General features: G+C 42.5%; 1 protein-coding gene across 4 annotated transcripts in view; it reads right to left on the bottom strand.

Annotated features, from left to right (window-relative positions):
- Positions 1-20,963, bottom strand: part of zfhx4 (zinc finger homeobox 4) — a 98,121-nt gene that overhangs the window by 62,257 nt on the left and 14,901 nt on the right. For all 4 annotated transcript variants that reach the window (XM_032550749.1, XM_032550748.1, XM_032550750.1 and 1 more), the window contains exon 2: positions 399-2,931. In XM_032550749.1, the coding sequence (XP_032406640.1) occupies positions 399-2,885 (2,487 nt within the window). In that variant the 5' untranslated portion in view covers positions 2,886-2,931. The remainder of the gene's footprint in view (positions 1-398; positions 2,932-20,963) is intronic.

Genomic DNA, 20,963 nt, shown 5'->3' with positions numbered 1-20,963 from the left:
ATTAAAAGCATTTATGACAAACAGCGAGAGGTATCTGATGAATGAATAATCAGTTAAATTGAGACCAGCTTTAATTATCTCAAGTACGCTTTGTTGACATAGGCACTTTGTTGTATATCTTCTCCTTTGAGGACTATCTTGAAAACTGTTGTGTTATTATTATTACATATCCTAACTGACACATGCCTGATGAAACGGCTTAAAAATAAATTTGCCTTATTAATCTTGTAGAGACTACCCAATTTTTTAAGCATATGTTATGTAAGCAAATTGAAATGTTATGGTGAAACTGTCAAAAAGGATACAAAAAAATAAACACAAATACACATTATTTTAAATAAAAAATAAAAAAAATAAGTCAAACAAAATCCATTAGATAAAATAAAGGATGGACAGACCTCACAACGGAAAGGCTTGTATCCACATGTATAGCTTTCGCCTCTAGCTAAACGAGGGTGAGGTTGTCCTGTGCGGCAGTACACACACGATCCACCAGACTCCGGATGTTTTTCCTTCATGTGAGCGTCCAGTGTTTGCTGGTACTTGTAGTGCCAGTTACACTTTGGACACTTTAGTGTCTTGCAGGAATTGCGTGAATGCATCATTGTCATGTGTCCTCCTAGAGACCGAGAGGATCCCAAGACTGTGTCACATTTGGGGCACTCCACCCCACTGCCTGGGGATCCTTCACCTGGACCAGGGGTACCTGGAGTCCCTGGTGTTCCAGGTGTACTAGCATTTCCTGTGTTTTGATGTAGCGGACCTGGACTCTCATCATCTCTGCGCAACATCATCATGTCAAGTGGATTGGAGGATGGTGATAACCCGTCCCGTCCTGCTAGGCCATCAGTGGTTGAGTCATTGCTGTTCTCACGCTCTCTGCCAGCTGATAGGGCAGTGGACAGAAGGTGCTTTTCCATCTCCAGTTTCTCAGAAATAGGCAGGGCATTAGACGAGGTGGATGCAGGGCCTTTGCTTTCACTGCTCAACTTAAGCACACTGTTGGAAAGGGGGGGAATACTTTGGTTTAAGAGAGGGAAATCTTTGCTACTGGTGCTATCGGCCCGTTGGCTCGCCATTGCCATGGTTATGACCTGTTCCTCCTCCTCATCTGCCTCCATTTCTACTCCTCCACCAAGTGAATAAGCATCCTCATCATGTTCTGGACTTTCTTCTCCCACTGTACCGGGTTCCCGCTTAATGGACGGGTACTGGCTCAGGTCCGGCCCATTGGGTTGCAAAGTGCATGTGTCCCTAACGTGGCCTTTGAAGTCACTGTCAGAGTTCTGTCTTTCTAGGCTACCACCAGTGGCAGCAGCGGCAGAACTCCCACTGAGGGTCCTGTGGGCACCAGCCCCTCCCCCGAGGTTTGGGTTGGTCTCAGCCTTTGGCATGGTTTGGGTTCTGGGGGTTTGGTCAGTAGAGGAGCTGCTGGCACTGCCCTTCAGGAAGGCAAACCCTGCCTGAAGAGAATCTGCATTCTCCCCACTATTGTGGAAAGCATTCCACAAGCCACGGAGCCCCGTGTCTGGCCCCAGGAAGTTGGCAGGTGAGGGAAAGTGGGGTAGCACAGCGTTTGGGGGTTTTTTTGGTTCCAGAAAGCTTATAAGAGGTTCTTTGTCCTTGCCGATGCCCTGGATGATGGCAGAAACATGCTTGTTGCTCAGAAGCTTCTGTTCCTGCTCATTCAGGGTCATACGGTGGTCATGGACAGCATGTGTCACGAAGGAACGGCTGTAGCCAAAAGACAGCTTGCACAGGAAACACATCAGAACAGGTTTCCGCCGCCCATCAGCCACACAGCCCTCAAATTTGGACAAGTCCACATTGTTGGGGACATCTTTGGACACACAGGAGTTTTTGGCTGCACCTTCCGCCGTTAGATAGTCTTTGTCATTCTTGTGGCGGAGGTCATAGACACGGAAACTGTGCAACACAGGACCAGCGCCCGCCAGCCCTCCAGCTGAGGTATTTGGGAAGGAGGGGTGGTCAGCCGCTAGTGATTTGCTCCCAAGGGATGAGGCGATGTGGAAGGTGTTAATGATCTGGGGGTAGAAGGACATGGGTGCAGCGGGCTGCTCCAACCGTTCCCCTCCTGGACTGAGGCCACTCTGGCCACTGTTGCCCTGGGCACTAGGGAAGGTCTGGGGTGACAACAGGCGCCTGAATTGAAGAGCCCCAGAGAGCCCCCCCTGGTTGCCACGCTGCTCTTTGGAGTCCTCCAGGATAAAGGCAGAGCCATCGGGCTGGTAGATGATCTCGCCACACAGGTTCTCCACATCACTATCCTCTTCCATCTCCATTTCACTGTTCATATCCCCTACATCTGCGACACCAACCTCACGTTCTCCTTCATCCTCACTCTCCTCCCCCATCATCCCTTCAATCTCCTCATCCTCTTCATGATCTCCAGCAATAGGCAGGCGGGCATTAGGGCAGTGGTGCTCCATATATTTTTGTAAACTGGAGAAGGAATTAGAACATTCGTTGCAGGGGATCTCCTTTGCCGGTGCCACAGGGGATGTGGCAGGGGCAGAACAGTCCGAACCCAGAGCTGCTGCTCCTCCTACTCCTGGTAATGTTCCGGTAACACTCCCTTTGTTACCGGAAGTAAAGCTTTCTCTCCGACTCTGATCAGTTACAGGGTCGATAGTTGCACTGACAGTGGTAGGGGTAGTAGTGGATCTACGTGGACTCACAACTGGCCCTCCAAGGCCATTCTCCGACTCTCCAATGGCAACAGGTGACGACTGGTTGTTGGTGCTGTTTGTGACAGTGGTCTCCGTGGAGACAACTGAGTTGTCCTCAGCAGCAGCATCCAACCTCTGGCCACCATAGTCCTGCTGCCGGGATGACACCATAGGGGGAGAGTCACAAGTTGCCATGATGACCACTACATAGGGATCTCATCTCATCGAGCCCAACAGGGACCTGATTTAAGAAGAGAAAAAAAGAACATTTATCATCCAAGTTGTGTTGTGGAACTGTGATACAGTACACCTATATTTAGAAGGCATAAGATCAATTTATTCAAAACTAGTTTTTGTTCAGTCATTTAAAACAATTTGACAGACAGTTAAAACGACATAATTAAAAAATTAGAAAATAACAATCTTGTTCTTTATGAGAAATAAAAATGGAGGAAGATATCACCAGTCCGGAGTTACTAATGGAGAGTGTGCAAAGGAAAGTCATCACATTGACCAGAATGAAGCACAACAGAGTGAAATATATAGCAAAACACTACAAAAACAAAAACAGAAATCAAAGACGATGTCTATCTACAATAATTACTTGTTTTTACATGTAACTTAGGACAGCTTAAAGTAAAGATTCACAAAGAATGACCAGATCACAAAGGACCAGCTTCCATGAGGAATGATGTTTGGAATACCAGTGAGATGTTATCAATCTTGGATTGCAGCCCATCTTTCAACCCCGCTTTACATCTATCCCTTGGCTTTTCACAACAAGGTACAAATGCTAAGCCACCAACAAACACACAACACAGGAAATATCATCCTAAATCCAGTGGCACTCACTCAAATAATTATATGGTGTAATTACAAGCATAATGTCTTTCAAAAAGCTTAAGATCCACAACTATATTTCTACTAAAATACATTATTGTTGAGACACTTGCTTGAGACACTATCCCTGCTTCTTTTTTTCTTGAGACAAAACTTCATTCAGAAGCTTGAGTGTAAATGAGCTACCCTTAAAAGAAAACCTTAAAGAGCTATGTTAACCTTTAACCCAATCCACCTGCTGCTTAACTCTCTTTTGTTTCTGTCTGCGTTTTCCTCATAACAAAGCCACAAAGCAATTAGGGGATTAATCCACAACAATCCAGGGCTAAACAAAGCTGGTGGGAGGGACAGTAAAAGCGTGAGGAATGAAATCATTTCAGGGTGCATGTGTGTGCGTACGTTTGCTACAATCAGGTTTAATCTGATATATCCAAAAGATAATTCCATTGGACCATTAATACTAGAGAAATTGTGTTTCTGTCTCACTTTGCATATTTATGTTTGTCAGATTAAAGACAAAAATACAAAAAGGAGATAAACAATGCGGCAATCAGTTACGCGTGGATGCAACAGAAGGAAAAGAAATAAACATGTAATATGTTCATGACATCATCGACTACCAAGTATAAGAACTGAAAGCCCACCACACCAGGATTAAATATATACATACTGTATATACTGTATATACACAAACATCTATTGTGTAGATTTAGGCATAGGTTTTTAATAACCTTTTTTGTTGTTTTTCTGCTTTATTCAAAAATAACTGCTGTCGTCATCCACATCACGTACCTCAACATGCAAACACATATGTTTTTATGTTAACTCTAATTGTAATTGCAAAAGCATTAGTAGCAATTAGCCTTGCATTCTAATACAAGGAGATGAAACGGGGCAACTGCATCAAGCCACAAGCATGTATGGTAATGACGCACACATGAAGTTCCTACACTAATGTATAAGTTAGCATAGGCTTTGCTGCGTGGTTGTCTGAAATACAATTGAAATGTTGTGGTGGTGTATGGAAAGAAAAACATTTGACAAAAAAAAAGGCTTCCAACATTTTGTTTCAACTTTTTTTTTGTTAATATCAGTCATAGTTTGCGTCCCAGAAATACTAAAATAAAATGTTGTGCTTCTTCATCATGTCTCACAAACCCACAGTTGGATGTTTTCATATCTTTCTCCAGTGTCTGTCTTCCAAAGAGCCTGTTTAACATGTGATTGTGGGTAAAGCCTCTCCCCAGCAGTGGGTTTGATGGGTAATGCGACACATACAACAGGATTTACTACATGTCAGTGGTGTCATTTTGCTTCTTAGTTCATCGGGGAGCGACCTCTTTGAATTGTAGCTCGGACATAAAACATTGTGGTTTATGAATTATGCATCTCTTTAAGAATGGAATTATGTCTTACAGTTAAGCCAGTGTGTTAAGCACTTGGAACTGACACATCATCCCCCCTAATGCTAACAGGTTAAGAGCTGTTTACATGTGCGCTGCCTGCCAACAATAACATAAGAGTCAATTATTTTTCTTACCTCTGATTCCAATTGACCCCGCAATGTTTTTTCCATAAATAAAGCACTGACAATGTCCAGAACATGTAGTGATAAATGTTTGGTGTTAAATACATCATTTTTGCTTTTAGTTAGGTGTACTCGATGTTTCTCGCTTCATTCAAGACAAACAGCTAATAGGAAGCGTTTGTTAAAGTAAAAATGAATAAAAATGCAGAATAGTCAAACAGGCCCATAAACCACATATTAATTCTGAATTCCCCATGACTGACTGTGTGTAGGTGTTGTAACTTGTCATAGTTTCTTAGCTAGGAAGAGGTTAAATATGGCACAAGATCTTTCAATGTTTAAATGCCTCAATATTTCTGCATGTGACTGTGGGGAGATTAAACAAACTAACTGTTTCTGGCTTCACCCCCTGATCGCTATGTTCAAAACTCTTAATCTGAAGCACAAAACAAACAAGTTTCTGAGTTGTTTTATGGAGTACACTTGTAAAGATGCAGTTGGGCTGACAGTATATTATGAGCATTCAAAGACTCTCCACAATCACTAAAGGTTTTTTGTCCTTTGTTTTTTTTTAGTGGCAGCCATATAGGCACCTTCTAAAACAAAGGAGACAAACAACTAGTAAGCATTGTCAGCAGACCTCGGCTGGTTAAGCAATGCTAAACTTTACGGTCTGCTTAAGGGACTCCTAGCAGAACCAAACTAAGCTGCTTGACTGTATTTATTCAGTTCAATTTCAAAATTTTAAAAGCACAGCTTGAGATGCATGTAGAATTTATGTAGAAATTATCTGTGAAAACACAAAAAACAGCATTTTGATTGCTTTTCTGTTATGAGGACCTAGTTAGAATTAGCCGTAATTAAAAACCACAATATGTAGATTAGTAAAACCTGAAGTGGATTATTCTACAATAAGAATTTCTCATCTGTTTTTTTGTTCTGTGAACTCAATATTATGCTGTCTTGTCTCTTCAGCTGAGTGTACTGTTATGGTTACAGATATTTCATTGCATTCTCTTGATAGTAAACAAACCAGACAGGTCCATCACCAGTTTATCTGAAGTTAAAGTTTAGTTTTAGATACAAAGATGCTCAACATTCACCAATCCATAAAGTACTTGCAGTCATCTCCCTTCTAACTGCTCTTCAGTGTCTATGCTTTCACACCTTTTTCAGCAGCAGTACCCATTTGTCCTTCTTTTAAGGCAGATCATATTACTACCAGCTAAGAAACATTCCTGTTTCTCTCCCCCACTGGCTTCCTTCGCTCTGCTAACCAACCAGACTACTTTCATTTGCAGAAGAGAAACAGACAGACAGATACATAGAGAGAAACTAACAATGAAGGGCTTTTTTTCCACAATGCAGAAACAGTTCCCTTCTTTTAACAGGAGAACAAAGGAGGTGGCCTGAGCTGCTCCTACCTCTGTTTTTTAATTAAGCATGTCCCCCTTGCTTTCACACATATACACATGGACACTGGCTGACACAAACACACACCTACACGCACACGCAGTGAGACAGACACACATAACATTAAGGTAATTAAAGTGGCAGATCAGATCCACTGAGAGGCAAATAATAGCCCAGGAATGCCTGCTTTGGACACCGCAAGTTCTGATGGGTGAAAGGGGCTAAGAAACTCCTTAGCCTTTTGTTTTTCTCCACCCGCCCCTTTGCTCTTTCCCTTATCCTTCCATCTGCTTTTCAGTAGCCCCCTGAGAGGCCGAGAAGCAGTCAGTGGGAGGGGATTTCTTTTTATTTTAGTCTTTTACAACTTTTCATCTTTTAGACTCAAATTAATCATAGTATGCTTCCATTTCAGCTTGACGCTACAGAAGCTAAATGCAATAGTCTACACAAAAACAAAGTTGCATACAGGCTTCCAAATATGCTAAAGCACATCTTTTAGGATTTTTAGCTTATACATGTATAATTAATACGCTGATACAACAGGGCTCCAACAATATGCAAACCTTTCAGACCTGAGCTACTGAGCAGGTGCTGATGTCACGGTCTCCTCCTGTTTTCCCTGTCTTGTCAGGCTATCGCGCATTAGCCGGAGTCACAGCCTGTTATATGTCAAACCTGTAATTGCAGTGTCGCCACACTGCCGTCTTTGTTTACACCGCAATCTGCTGGATTCAAATTCTTCATCGCTTACTGTCTGACATTTTATTTCAAAGGCAACAAGTGCTATTAAAGCAGTGGTGAATATTTACAGCCTTTTATAAATACTGGGATTTGACATATCCTTGATCTGTGAGGCGGACGGCAAAGTTCAAAAGTACTTTTTTTTTTTTTTTTTACTCTTGTTTGGCTGAGGGAATGTGAGAACACATTTAATGAGTGGTAAGAATACAACCAGGCCAAATGTCCGACGCGACCCAAGACGGCTAATGTCAAACAACAAAGTCAGAGGACAGCATGAAACTATAGATGTGTGTCCATTCTTTAAGGTCTCCAAGAAGGTTAGCCCTCTCCCTGCATGTGGCCCCTCAGTCTGACACCAAATCTTCTATCAAAATGTCACCGAGCATTAACCAAAGACAAAGGGGAGAGACGGAATGAATGTCGCTGCATCCATCTCCCACTGTCAGCGCCATGAATAGGCCTACTCTGTCTAATTAGACCTGTTTATTTGTTGCCATGCAAAGATGAAGGGACGAAAAACAAACTGGATAAAGGAGGAGGAGAATTACCTCCCTTCCTCACAATGCAAGAGAAGCTTCGGTTGCCATCAAAGAGCCCCGGTGCATGTATGCACAAACACATATGCACATGTGCACATGATCACAGAGGAGAGCCTAATGCTCTGTTTAAAATCTTAAAAGAAAGGAGAGAGGGAGAAAATGGGAAAGGATAGGAGCGGTGGGGGGGGGGGGGGGGTAGTGCTTTTAGCATGACCAACTGTTTTTTGTCTTCTTTGCTCCTTAACACACACAAAGGGTTTTAATGCAGCCTCTGTTTGTGGCCTAAAGGTGTAATATTAGACACAAGTTTCAGTAGATCTTAGCAGTGCCTCCCCACACCCTTTTTTGTCCCCCTGTCCTCTCCGTTGTGTCTCCTTTGTGAGCAAGGGCCTTCATTACCAAGAAACACCTTGTCATTATTGCATTGGACAGCCCAGACATCTTAAGATCCACTTTAACACAGTAATCCTGTGAAACAAATTACTCACACTGCTAAAATGTCTTTTAGAAAAATTTGGAAAACCTAAGGCTGGTTTACATCAACAATGATACGGGACTGTTAAATACGAACGAAAGAAAAACAAGACTTACAGGAGGTGGGGTTATGAGGGGAGAATGTGGAGGACAGAAGAGGCATTTTTATCCTTTTCTGAGACCAGGTATGTGGGTTCTATCCCTCAGGTTGATGACAAGTAAATTGGTCTCATTGGTTGCTCAGGTAACATTACACCTAACTCCCCTCAGGCTGATATTTCATTGTTAGGGAGAAACCCCCCCCCCCCAAAACAAAATAAAAAAAAAAAATAGGTTGACATTGGAGATGAAAAGAAACAAATGAGATTCATAGGAGTAATAGATAAATAAAGTTGTACTGAAGAGTATGCAAGTGTACATGTATAGGCAGACCAGAATTTATTGTCTGTTGTTGTTGTCATCATTAACCTTCTTAACAATCCATGGCAATTTGAGTCTTTTTGGATGTGATTGAGAACTGATTACAGAAGCTTCTGTCCAAACGTCAACAAGACAGACCCAAAGACATTAACTCCAAAGATTTCCAATTCAGTTTGCGATACTTGTGTAGACTGCTTACCCTAAAGGTCAGTGTCGGCGATTATCTGCTGCTTGTACAGCTTCATAGAGACAAAGTTTAATGGATTAAAGGCAACTTTGACTGGATTTAACATTCTTACAAGTGGACTTTGGGCTTACGAAGGCCAGTTTAAATATATACGCAGGCCTCACGGCTTTGAATAGGCTATATTTCAGACTAAATTCAAAGAGAAACACAAAAATAAACAGTGAGACACTGCTGGGTCACAGTCCCCACTTACTGCCCTTGCTAAAGATTTTTTCTGGCATCAAAGGAGAAGCCAATCTACATAGCTAATGCCTCCACTTTTTCCCCTCCCTTTGCACGAAGTGAAAACAGCAAAGACCGAGCGGAGTGAAAAAAAAAAATGGGGATTTTTCTTTTGCCGACAATCTGGAAACACTCTCCAGTTAATTAGAGTTGATTGGAAATGAACCGCACAAACAAAGGGCAGCCTATGTCCTGGCTATTACAACCAGGCATGCTTGTGTGCACGTGCACCAAAGGTTACTTAAGCCACCTTGGGAGTGCAAGATGCTTGCAGCTTGATGATGTGGACTCTTCTCACTTTTTTTTATTTTTACTTCCCCATTCTGCCCCCCCCAAACCCCTCACACCCATTGCTCCTCCAACGAAGCCCAGTGCTGTGAAGAATGTGTGACGACCTCCACTGCCAGGGAGCAAAACTTCCAGCCCCTGATGCCACAAAAGCCAAGAAGGTAATTAAGTTTGAAAGAATAGAAGCACTACCACAAACAATGTGGCAGTGTCCATGGGGAGGGATATATGTGTGTGCACGTTGGATGGGGGGTGGGGGGAAGTTCATAGGGTGGGGGTCAGAAAAGCCATTAACATTCAGGGGCTGGGTGAAAGAGAGAAACGAGGGCAAAGGGGAACTGAGGATGGCATTCGTTCTCTTTTTGCTTCCCCGTCTTTCTCTGTCGCAGCATGACTCGCCCGTTCATTCGCATTATTTATCTCTCTTCTTTTTATTTTTTCCTCAATCAGCCTAACAGCTGGCATGAACCCCCTGTTCCTCAACACCACTCCTACCCATATGAAATAGCTCTGTTTTGCTTTATTTTACATCCCTTCATTGGGTGGGTGTCTGTCCGTGTTAAGTGAGGGGTTCCCCCAAGCACAAACCTTCAACCACGCACACAGTTTCAAACTAGCCTCTGACTGTCTGCATGTTCTGTCTTCAGGCTAAAGCATCCAAGAAAAGTCTGACAGGTACACAAGGCATCCTGGTTGGATACCACTTGAGAGCACTAAGGACAAACTGAATTAGCACCCCTCAAACGCATGCTTACACATGCAAACATTTGTATTATGCGATCCCAAAGAAATACACAGGGAGCTTTCATCTTTTTTGCCACATCTCCAGAACAGCAACAAAACTCAATTAGCAAAGAATGTAATTTTATTTACAGAGTTCCAAGTAATCACACACACACACGTCCCCACACCCCCGCACACACACCCACGCACAGACTTGCACAGTTTAGGCAAACTGTCCCTCTCCCACGTGGTTGGAGCTAAGAAAGAAGTATTCATCGCCCATGCGTGTGTATGTGTCGGCGCGAGTGAATCCGGGTGTGTGGCTGCGCGAGAGCGGGCGCGGGCATGTGTGTGTTTTTTACAGTGGAACGATCATGAGACGCATTTACGTCAGATGAGTGATTCAGGCTAACCACTGCTAATTTCAATGAAGGCTTCTTCTCAGGATGGATGGGCTGCTGTGAGAATGAGAAAAGTTAGCAATCGAGTGGAGCAAAACTCAACTTGAGAGCGTGTCTGTGCAGATCTTTCCACTTCTACCATCAACTTCTGGACAACCGACGAAAGCAAGTCACCTTCTAATTGTGGTGTTGCAGTGTTATGTGTGTACTAATCTGTTTCGCTTTGTCTCTGCATCTCACCAAAGACATGGATTAGTGCTAAAATGATGACTGCTTAATCCTTGATTTGCCTGTGCTAAATAAATATTAATCTTCCCTGCTCATCATGCTCTTGCAAGGTACAACATACACAATATGAGAGGGTTAAGCTGTTACATAAATCATAGCCTTATCTTTTGGATGAGACCAAATCATGAGACCATACACACACGCCCGCACCCCAACGCACACACCTCCTCTCTACAAAAACACATCAGGCTGAAGGGGTTGACAGTGTGGGATTATTTGCCTCTGAAATTAATAATCCTGCTAAATACAAATCCTTAAAAAAAATCTCTAACATCTCTAATGTTTTAGAGGTGCATAGATACACACAAATATTTCTAAGTTGCATTGATTAGTTTGTGTGTGTGTGTGTGTGTTTTTTTTTTAATACCCTGCCTCTCAGTCAGTTTGTTTGGACATACACATTTGAGACCATAAAAAGTGAAAGCTGTCGTTGCCGAAATCTCTCGCCCAAACACACACACTTAAATCGACAAGGCCTTGGTGGTGCAGCTCAGAAGAGGTTAAACAAACACAGTCCACGTCAGTCAAGGGTAGTGTGCACAGACACAGAAAGCAGTCTCTGACGCAGACACTTCATATTCAACTGGCAAATATAAATGATAGGGTTATGCTGCATTCAATAACACCAGAGTCAGGTTCTCTGCTAATGTTACAAAATAAAAACTGCAAAACACCATGAACATGTACATTAATGTAAGATTGTGTGAATGTTTATGACTTGACACAATATCCACGAGTAGAGAAAGCAAAAAAAAAAAAAAACATGATGTAATTTTCCAGCTCTCAAATATCTTTTGCAAGACCAGTAGGTCCTGCTGATTCTCCGAAGGCTATTATTAAGCACTACAAACTAATGTAGCAACTCCTGCTACTTGTTGCCAAATTCCTTTTAAGGAAAAAAAATGTCACAAATGTTGAGCTAACTGGTGAAAGATTTCTTTCGGAATCAAGCGACAACATGGAAATATGTCTGAACACAGAAAACACTGTGCAAGTCAACAGGTTTTACAGCAGCCGTGTGTTTGCCGGGTGTCTCAAATGCTTATTATTACTCAATTATGGCCTAAGCAGGTAGGGACACCTCGTCTCTCCTGTGTGTCGCAGTCAGCTGATTTATGTTTGCAGAACCTGTCCTTATCAGACTGATTACAGTCCAAGGGGAGAGAAAAGACGAACCAAAAACTGTCCGCAGATATTTTATTGTCCTTTCTCAGAAGTGCTTACCGAATCCTCCGCAAATCTTCTGCTTCCTTTGAAAACAAAGTTTAAAGTTCAGGTCCCCACTGTTTTCTAAAGACAGCACTCGACGGGGCCCTGGCCCTGTCATTATTTTCATAAAAATAATCATAGGGCAGGTATCCTGACTGACGCCACGAGCTATGCGCCGCTGACTAAAACATCTCCTGAACACCTCTCTGACACGCCACAAAAAGATCATTAATGTCTCGAGCTTTTTCAACAGGAAAAAAAAAAAAAAACGTGCTTACCTTACATTAGAAAAAAAAAGAACATATGAACACCCATTTAGCCTCATACAGATGGAAGCAGAAACAGGGGGTGTATGGAAAAACACACAATACCTTTTGGGCTTTCCAAGAGCTTGACTACTCGTGACAGGTCTAATTTCTGGACCCAGGGAATTACTAATTAACTTAAGCTTTCGGCTCTCTATTTAATTAGAGAGGTCTCCAAATGAACTTTAGACCAAAGCCATTTGCTTTTTAAACAAACCCCCTTTTTCTGACAGCTGTTGTGAGTTTGCCCTCTTCTCACAAAAAGCCCACAAGCAAAGCTCAGTTGTTATTTATGCCATCGCAGGCTCTTTCTGTAGGAGGATAGAAAGGGAGCTTCGAGAGAAAAGGAAGCACAAAAAAAAAAATAGAGCAGAGACGTGGAAAAGTGTACAATTTAATTGGATTTCACTACAAACAAACAACTGCCACATGTAATTAGAATAGTTTTAGATTAACGCCACAATATTCCTTTATCAAATAAACACCCCGTCTAGGCCAGCCTGCTGAGAAAAAAAATTGATAAAAAAATGGACCCATTACCTTAGTTCCTTTTTCTTATATCTTACCAAAAATAGAACCAAATTTAAATCATTTTGTTGGCCTGTGTTTAAAAAATTGGAGCGTTGCTCTTTACACGACAAGTAAAATGTACAAACGCCATAGATTGTGAATACTAAAGAAAAATAACATTTTATCAAAAAATGAAATGCAATGTTTCAAGTGCAGATGAAAAGTTCTGCTTCTCATTTCAAAATATGCTAAAAGGAAAGTTAGGGTCTCCAACAACCTTAAGACTAACAGACCATCCATCACCGCGCCGTGGCAGTTGTTTAGGTATAACATTAAGGAAGAGGTCCATTCTTCAAAATACTTTGCTTTTTTAGCCGCTCCTCCAAAGCCTCTCTAATATCTGCTCATCTTTGCCGTGGTGAAACAAAGCAAAACTCCCCTCACTATTTAGTCTAGGTGCAGAGAACTGATACATCAGTGAAAACCGCTGACAAAACGAGCCTTGTTAATACCTGCAATTTCATATACAAGAACATTCCTGTGCCTGCTCTGCTCTTCTTCTTTTACTGTCACAGAAAAGAGGAGTCTTGTCTCTTTCTCTTTTTTTTCTCCCCCCCCCTTTCTGAAAAAGCAAATAATTTAAGATTATTCCACAGCTGGTGCCAGGCCAGAAAAAGAAGTTGGGTTCTGAGAGGGATACTTTTGGCTTAAACCTCCTTGGGGAGTTGTGGAGACACATGTTTGCTTCTCTGCTTTGGAACAGACTGAGACCAACACAAGGAAAATAAATCGTTTGACAATTTATTTTATTGCTATTAATCCAGCAAATACAAATTGGACACAACCAGACTTTTTTAGGGAGGCCTTTCCAAGTGAGTATTTTAGCAACTGGAACAGAAAAGTGTTATTTGTAATTTAATCCTTAGTATACCATAGAGAAACTTGTCTTTGCAGGGACGTCATGCACAGTCATATCGCTTTTTAATGCCATGTCAATAAATTCCTGAAATTATGCATTAGGGCTGTTTTTTTATGTCAGTGGAATCTGGAATTTAATACTAATCAGAACAAGCGTTTCCATGCAATCCAAATCAAATTCCTTAGTTTCTTCATTTCAACTCTCATTACACTGTTTGTTTAAGGCCACAAGTCATGCATAATTAATTAGCCACTTATTCCCTGGCAAACCTTGCCAATGGCCTTGATATCCACATGCAATTGCCTTCAGGAATACCAAATGTCAATCATGTCACAAACCTGCAATATATATTCAAACACTGACACATACAGGAAAAAAGTGAATTAAAAAGAAAGCAGGATTTATCTGATTTATACATTTTAATGATTATTCCCTATTGACACAGTCTCCGTGTTTTCTCAGACTTCAGTCTTTCCTTAAGGTCTATTAATGTGCACATCTTGTGACTAGGCTCTCTGCCTTTTCAATCCTTTCCTTTGTCTTTGGCCAACAGGGAAAAGAATGTATCATTTGTCATGAGATGTCTTATGCTATTGTGGGGTGTTTTTTTTTTCTTTCTCAAACCTGGAGAGACTTAGTCATTCATCAACTTTTTTATTGTTTCCCCTTCCAAGCTCAGAGATTGCTGCCTCCTCTGTTTGAATGAAGTAGTTGTGCATATTTGTCATGGTTTTGTTTTTTTATCTTTCCAGCTTTCATAGCTCTGAAAATACTTCTGAGAGCAATCGATAGAACGTGGCATATAACCTTTTGTACCGCGTATTGTTTTCTTGGTAAGTACAGGAGGGACAAACCTTTCTAAAATAAAAGGCTGCTGAACACTTTGGTGAATATGTGAGGTAAGGACTTTGAGGCTCTCACATGGAGTTAAAGAGCTGAGGAAGTGTCCTTGACAGTGAATGTATTTTGAATTGTAGAGGACAATCAATGTCAGAGCCTGACTGTCTGGCCAGCATAAACTTTTTTTACATCTTGTCACAATACCATGTACTGTATTCTTTATTAACATGAATACGTGTCTTTTCTTTTTATTTTATGGTGAACATTTTAAACTGAACTGATTTGCATTCAGCCCTTGATCTGAAATATCCGCTTATTCTTCATGGCAAAATAACTTAAGCTCCCTTTGTGTCCAGCCACAGATTTGATTCCGAACTTTGACTGGGTCATTTTAATACATGGATATGCTTAAATCTAAACCTATCCATTGTGGTTCAGTGTTTTGTTCCTGCTGTTCAAGTTTAAGTCTTTTGCGTCTATAACTTTTATTTCTAAGACTGGCCTACATTTAACTCCATTCATCTTTTTGACCCTGTCCAGTTTCCTTCTTCCTACTAAGGTCTCCACAGAATAGCTGGATTAATACAGAGAATTATTTACACACAAAAGAGTTTGATTTACTAATTATGTGATTCAGAAGGCAGACGGTTGGACTGAATTTTTTTTAGAGTAACAGAGTAAGGGGGCCTGAATACACTCACACACTTCTTTTCAGATTTTTAGTCGTAAATTAATTGAATACCACACCTTTTTGCTTTTACTTCATATGTTCAATAATATGTGAAAATAAACTGACTTGTGTCAATTAAAATAAAACAGCACACTATACTGTGTATATTATGATATGCAGTATGAAATTAGTAGATTCTCTTTGCATTCAAACTGCCTAGTAATTTTTTGTTCACTCTCAGTATCAGAGCACCTGTCAGAGAGGAAAAGAAGAACATCCACTGATGAGAGATGAGACAAAAAGCAAAGGAGAACATGAGACAGACACACCAAAAGGACATACAGAGAAAGCAATCAGCAATACAAGAGAGAGGCCTCATTTTTTTCAGTCTATTTTATTTGACCTAAACCTGAGAATCTCTGCCACCCCCAAGGCCCTCAGGACCTCAGATCAAACAGATAGAATACTCAAACACACGGCCCTGATTGTTCTTTCCCCACCCTCTGAAATCCCCCCACTTCCACTTGGAAATGAAAAGAATAAACATATTATTCCAAATACTCAGACCCGTGTTTTTCCATGGCTAATATCCTGTATGGGATGGCTGATGCAAAATAGGCAGGAGAGCCTGAGAACGGGACAGAGCACAGAGGGTAGAGAAAAATCCCCCACTTTCTATTTTCCCTTAAGAGACCAATGAAGGCCTGTCGAGATGAGAGAAAAAGAGAGCGAGGGAGAGAGATGGAGACATGAGAGAGAGGGTAACGCAATCCTTGCTGGCGCTGGACCAACAGCAACAAAAACATTTAGATAACCGCGCTCAATAATGAACGATTTCAATGAGGACAAAAATTACATTTCCTACAGATAACATGCCCCCTTCCCATAACAGAGTCAAAAGAGCCTTGAAACCACGTCATGCTGAAGAGTGGTGCACTAGAGTATTATGTTAGGGGAGGGTTTTAGTAACTATATTAGTATCCTTTTACCTCGCCAGAGACAGTTCTTTTACTGGTTGAAAGAAGTTGCCAAAGCTGAGAGACAGGAAAAATATAGAGCCTTTACAACAATCTGACTGGAGCTACAAGAAAAGCAACAAATCTCTCCTTAACTGACTCGGCCTGTGCTGTAGCACTACCAGCAGCGTGGCTCACAATATTACCGAATGTCAATACACACCACAAGGGCCACTCCAGATAAAACTCCACGTACACATAACTCAGGATCTCTGCAGCACACTTGATCCTCACAGGTGGTGTGGGTCACGGTGAGAATGGCATCCCCACCTTTCTCATCCACTAAGCACTCACTTCCTTTCAAGCCAAAATCTGTCAAGTTGCTTGAGAGGGGAAGAGGCAAGAAAAGAGGAGATATAGCGTGGAAAGGAGGCAGAGAATAAGAGAGCAAGTCTTTGTCCTCTTCCACTCAGCTCCAGCGTGTTTCCTCCTCGGGTCTGTCCGGGGGATTAGCATATGAAAGGCGAAGGAAGGCGTGCAAAAGGTCAAAGAAAGAGTATCCCATCCAATGAGAGACAACAAAAACAGGCCACACCGGCCTTTGTGCTGCTCATGTTCTCCACCGTCTAACCTCATGCCCCTCCCTTAACCCTGGATCATTTCCATACACCAGAAGATGACGGTTGATCATAAATTACTTACTATGTCGAGCTGGGTCATATGGTAGTCACGGTGGCGATTTTAAACCACCCTGGCAGGCCCTTCGAGCTCACACACACACACACACACACACGCCCACACGCACTTGCGGGCGATCACATAAAACACACCTGCTTCGAAATTTCACAGTTGCCTTAGTCTGGGTGATATCCCACCAAATCCTCAGCAAACATCTCAATAAAGAAAAATGTAAGAGCAGTGTAGTTTGATTTGATCCACGAAAGCCGCTCCCTTCCTTCCATGTAAATACTACCTGAGCCTCGACCATCCACTACATAATTGTACACTCGAGTGCTTTAGGGATCCAGTTTAGTATATATATGGAGGCTTAGGGATTTTACCAGTCTCCACTGTTACTCTATTATCATACATATTGCTCCACATGACAACTTCCTTCTGCTGGAGTCTGAACAAACACCTGAAAACACTGGTCTTGAGTTTCCGGGGTTCTCCCCAGCACAGACAGTCAAGTACTGGTAGCGGCCTGGGAGACAGGGCCAAACGGAAAGAAGGAGAGAGAGGGAAGAAAGAAAGAGCAAAGGGGTAGAGCATTTCATCTCTCTTTCATCTCTGTCACCCAGTCAAGCGTTCAATGCCCCATTCAGCGCCTGCCCAGCATTATGCAAAATAATGCTAATCCCTTTTCCCGTGCTTTCACACTTGTATAAACTGCCGTTCCTGCCTCTGAAAAGCAATTATATCAGTTTACGTTCCTGTCAAAAAACAGGATTAGCATGCAAGTTCTAGTAGCACCAAACTAGGCCTAGTTTCTATCCACCTTTGGCTATCAGAAAGCACAGCACGTTAAATGTTTGTCCACCCTATTCTAATAAAGGGAAGTCAGGCTGCACGGTCGGGGGTATGGCTTTTAATGTGTTGTAATTAGATATTTAGATGAAATGAAGAGAGGGTCTGGAAGTTTCAGAGGCAGAACTCCTCGTCCTTGTTCTTCTGTTCCAAACCTCCTTAGCCAGAATTTCAGCTTTGTGAAATCCCCATAAAACAAATTCAGCGGCACTACAAGACAGGGCTACGCCAGTCCCACACTTTTCTCACTTGTCTTGCTGCATGGTCTGTAAGTGTGTTACATATGTGGCACACAAATTATCTGCTGTTCCCCCGTCCCAACATGTTGTCTCCACATGCAGACAGGCTGGACTGCACACATGCAAACACACACGGGGCAGACAGAGTGTTTTTGAATATGCAAATGCTCACAGTAGCGAAACGCTGTAAACAAGAGTCGGTGTGGACTTGTTTAATCTCGGACAGTCAGGCCTTTTTTTCTACTTTTGGGGGTGGGAGGGTGCTCGGTGCACCCATCCCGACTGATGACAGATCAGGGACAAGGACATTAGTCTGGACAATTAGAAATGTCGTCATGGTGACTAATGAAATTTAGCAAAGTGGCCATCCATAGACTTAAATGACCTAGCTGGTTAGGTGCTAGCACTGGGGGCTGGCTGCTTGCTGCTTGCTTCTGGCCTGTTGCCTTACACACACCCATTATTCTCTTTTCTGCCGCCGTGGTACAATAGACGCACTTGTATCTCAGCCGATACCCACCGGCAGTACAAGCTCTCCGCCTGACAATTTGCATATGTTAATATAATTAAGTGCTAATTACACTAAAACTCGCATATTCACAAGTACCCTCCCCGGGAGCTATGCACGAGCTTGATCTCGTTCCAAGTCTTTAACCCTCCGCCGTGCCTTGCTTGTGTGTGAGGGGGTGCGCGTGTGTTTGGGTGTGTGTGTGTGTGTGTGTGTGTGTGTGATAGAAAGAAACTGAGTGCCCCAGGGCTGACACAGGAAGCTCCCCTCTCTCAGGCATGATGCTGAGCTGCAGTGAACTTCTTAGCTTCTCCCCTGTTCAGGCCTCCCTGGGCCAGAAGACCCTGACACAACTACTACTGCACATAGTCAACCATCACAAACGCACACACACGAGTGCAAACAAAAGGTACAGATGTTGAATATCTTTGCATCAAAAAGTTTGCATTTTAAAAGGCTGCGTAATAGATGTTGCATAAAAGAAAAGCTAAGGGAGAAGAGGAGGTATAACAGCTACAGCTTGAAACAGGACATATTTACCCTAACTGTAAAAAACAAGTGCAGGTACACATCTTTAAACTTGAAGAACTTATTTCCACCCTTATGTAAAAGAAACACCTCTTACATACGGAACACACTGGACTTGCCCAACACTGAAACCACAGAAAACAGGTGCCAGGAAGGACAACAGTCATTGGAGCTATCGATAAAAGACAAGAAAAAAAAACAACAAAAAAAAACAACATGATTCCCTTCAGGGAGCATGTGTGCCTGGATGTGAGAGTGTGTAGGCCTGCCGTTTTGATAATGGAGGACAGGCGGTTGTGCTTTTCACATTGTAATGGCCATGAATCAGGGAGGAAGCCAAGCGGTCGAGCTACAATTAGAGTTCTTTTGTGCCTCTTCCTCTGTCTCTTTTTCCCTCTTTTTTTCTTGCTTTCATTCGTGACACTCTACCTATCGAGGGTACGTTAAAACAGTCCACACTGCTCTGCTGCAGTGGGTGAATGAGGGGAGAATTTGGGCTGAATGGAGGAAAACTCACACTGTGCTGCTGCTGGACACGCACGGACACATGTGTGCACGATGCACGCACCAGATGGCACAGCAAGGCAAATTAAATAAACACACACTCACGGACACACGCACACACACCTATAGCCAGACAGAGGCCTCTGTGTGCACTGTCCCTTAATGAATGTCTATTGGTAGTCAGAAGGTCCAAGCTCATTTAGTTGACTCTCAATGAGATACAGCATTATGGCTATGGTAATACGCTCCTCCCTTCCCCGATAATCATACGCAGGTCATTGTGTCAGAGTTATTCATTTCAATCACACGCGCACGCCAGATGTTATTATGCAGGAGAGTAAATCTCTCCAATGGGTGTCGATGGTTGCCTATTCAAAAGAGATGAAAAATAAAGAAGAAGAAAAAAATGGATATTGCTCCAGCAGTCCAGCGTGTAGTGAGCTATACTGCTCACTGAAGCATGACAGCTGGTAATGCAGGTTCGGATGTAGCTCCGCGTGTGTCTTTTTGAGGCAGTTGGAAGCTCCCCCTTTACTAATACCTGCTTCTCGGATTACCACAGCGTCTTAAGTATTCAACCATGCTCCTATTTTTCTATTCTGCCTTTTTAGTCAAATTGGCCGTCTTTACACTGTAAAGCAGCGATACACCCCGCTTTACCAAAGGCCTATGGGGGGATCCACGAAGAGGAACATTAAAATGCAGCGATAGCCTTGTTGCAAAGCTTCTCTCTATTTCTTTCTGTCTCTTTCTGCAGCAACGGCTTCTAAATCATCCAGCCTCCTCTATTAGACGGGAGACTTATTGAGGTAGAAACCATAAAAAATGAAGAAGGGAAATTTAATCCCTGAAATATTGATTTGCACATTAATATCAGATAGGCAGAGGGCAATCTAGCCGGGTGGAAATGACACATTGTCGACCCCTAGGAGAGGCCCGAGCCAATCTTCTAGCTGCATGTGTCTTAGACCCAGGAGTTATAGGACAGACTCAGCCCCTGTCTCTCTCTCTCTCTCTCTCTTCCTCTCTATCTCTCTCTCGTTCCCTCTCTCCTCCTCCCAGTACCCTCTCATCCCTCTTGCCCCCCTCCATCCACACCCTTAATGAAGGCTGCAATGCTGGAAATGCATTAGCTTTTAATAATCAAGAAGCATTTTCAAGCCAACAGCTTTTGTCCTTCGAGGGCTGTCTACCCATCTTTTACACTATATATCCATGTGTGTGTGTGTGTGTGTGTGTGTGTGTGGGGGGGGGTGTGCGTGTGCGTGTGGGTGTGTGTGTTTTAATCCCTCCCTCTGCCATGGGTAAAATGAATGTTGTGAATTGCTTAACTAACAAGAAAAGAGATATACAATCAGTCTTTGAAAGTGCACCAGCACAGAAAAACAAAAACAAGAGGCCTGGAATTCTACAATTATTATTATTTATATATAT

The sequence above is a fragment of the Xiphophorus hellerii genome, chromosome 21, assembly GCF_003331165.1.
Source record: "Xiphophorus hellerii strain 12219 chromosome 21, Xiphophorus_hellerii-4.1, whole genome shotgun sequence".
Taxonomy (NCBI): Eukaryota; Metazoa; Chordata; class Actinopteri; order Cyprinodontiformes; family Poeciliidae; genus Xiphophorus; species Xiphophorus hellerii.
Note: the sequence above shows the minus strand (reverse complement) of the source record. Positions and strands in the feature narration are given on the sequence as shown.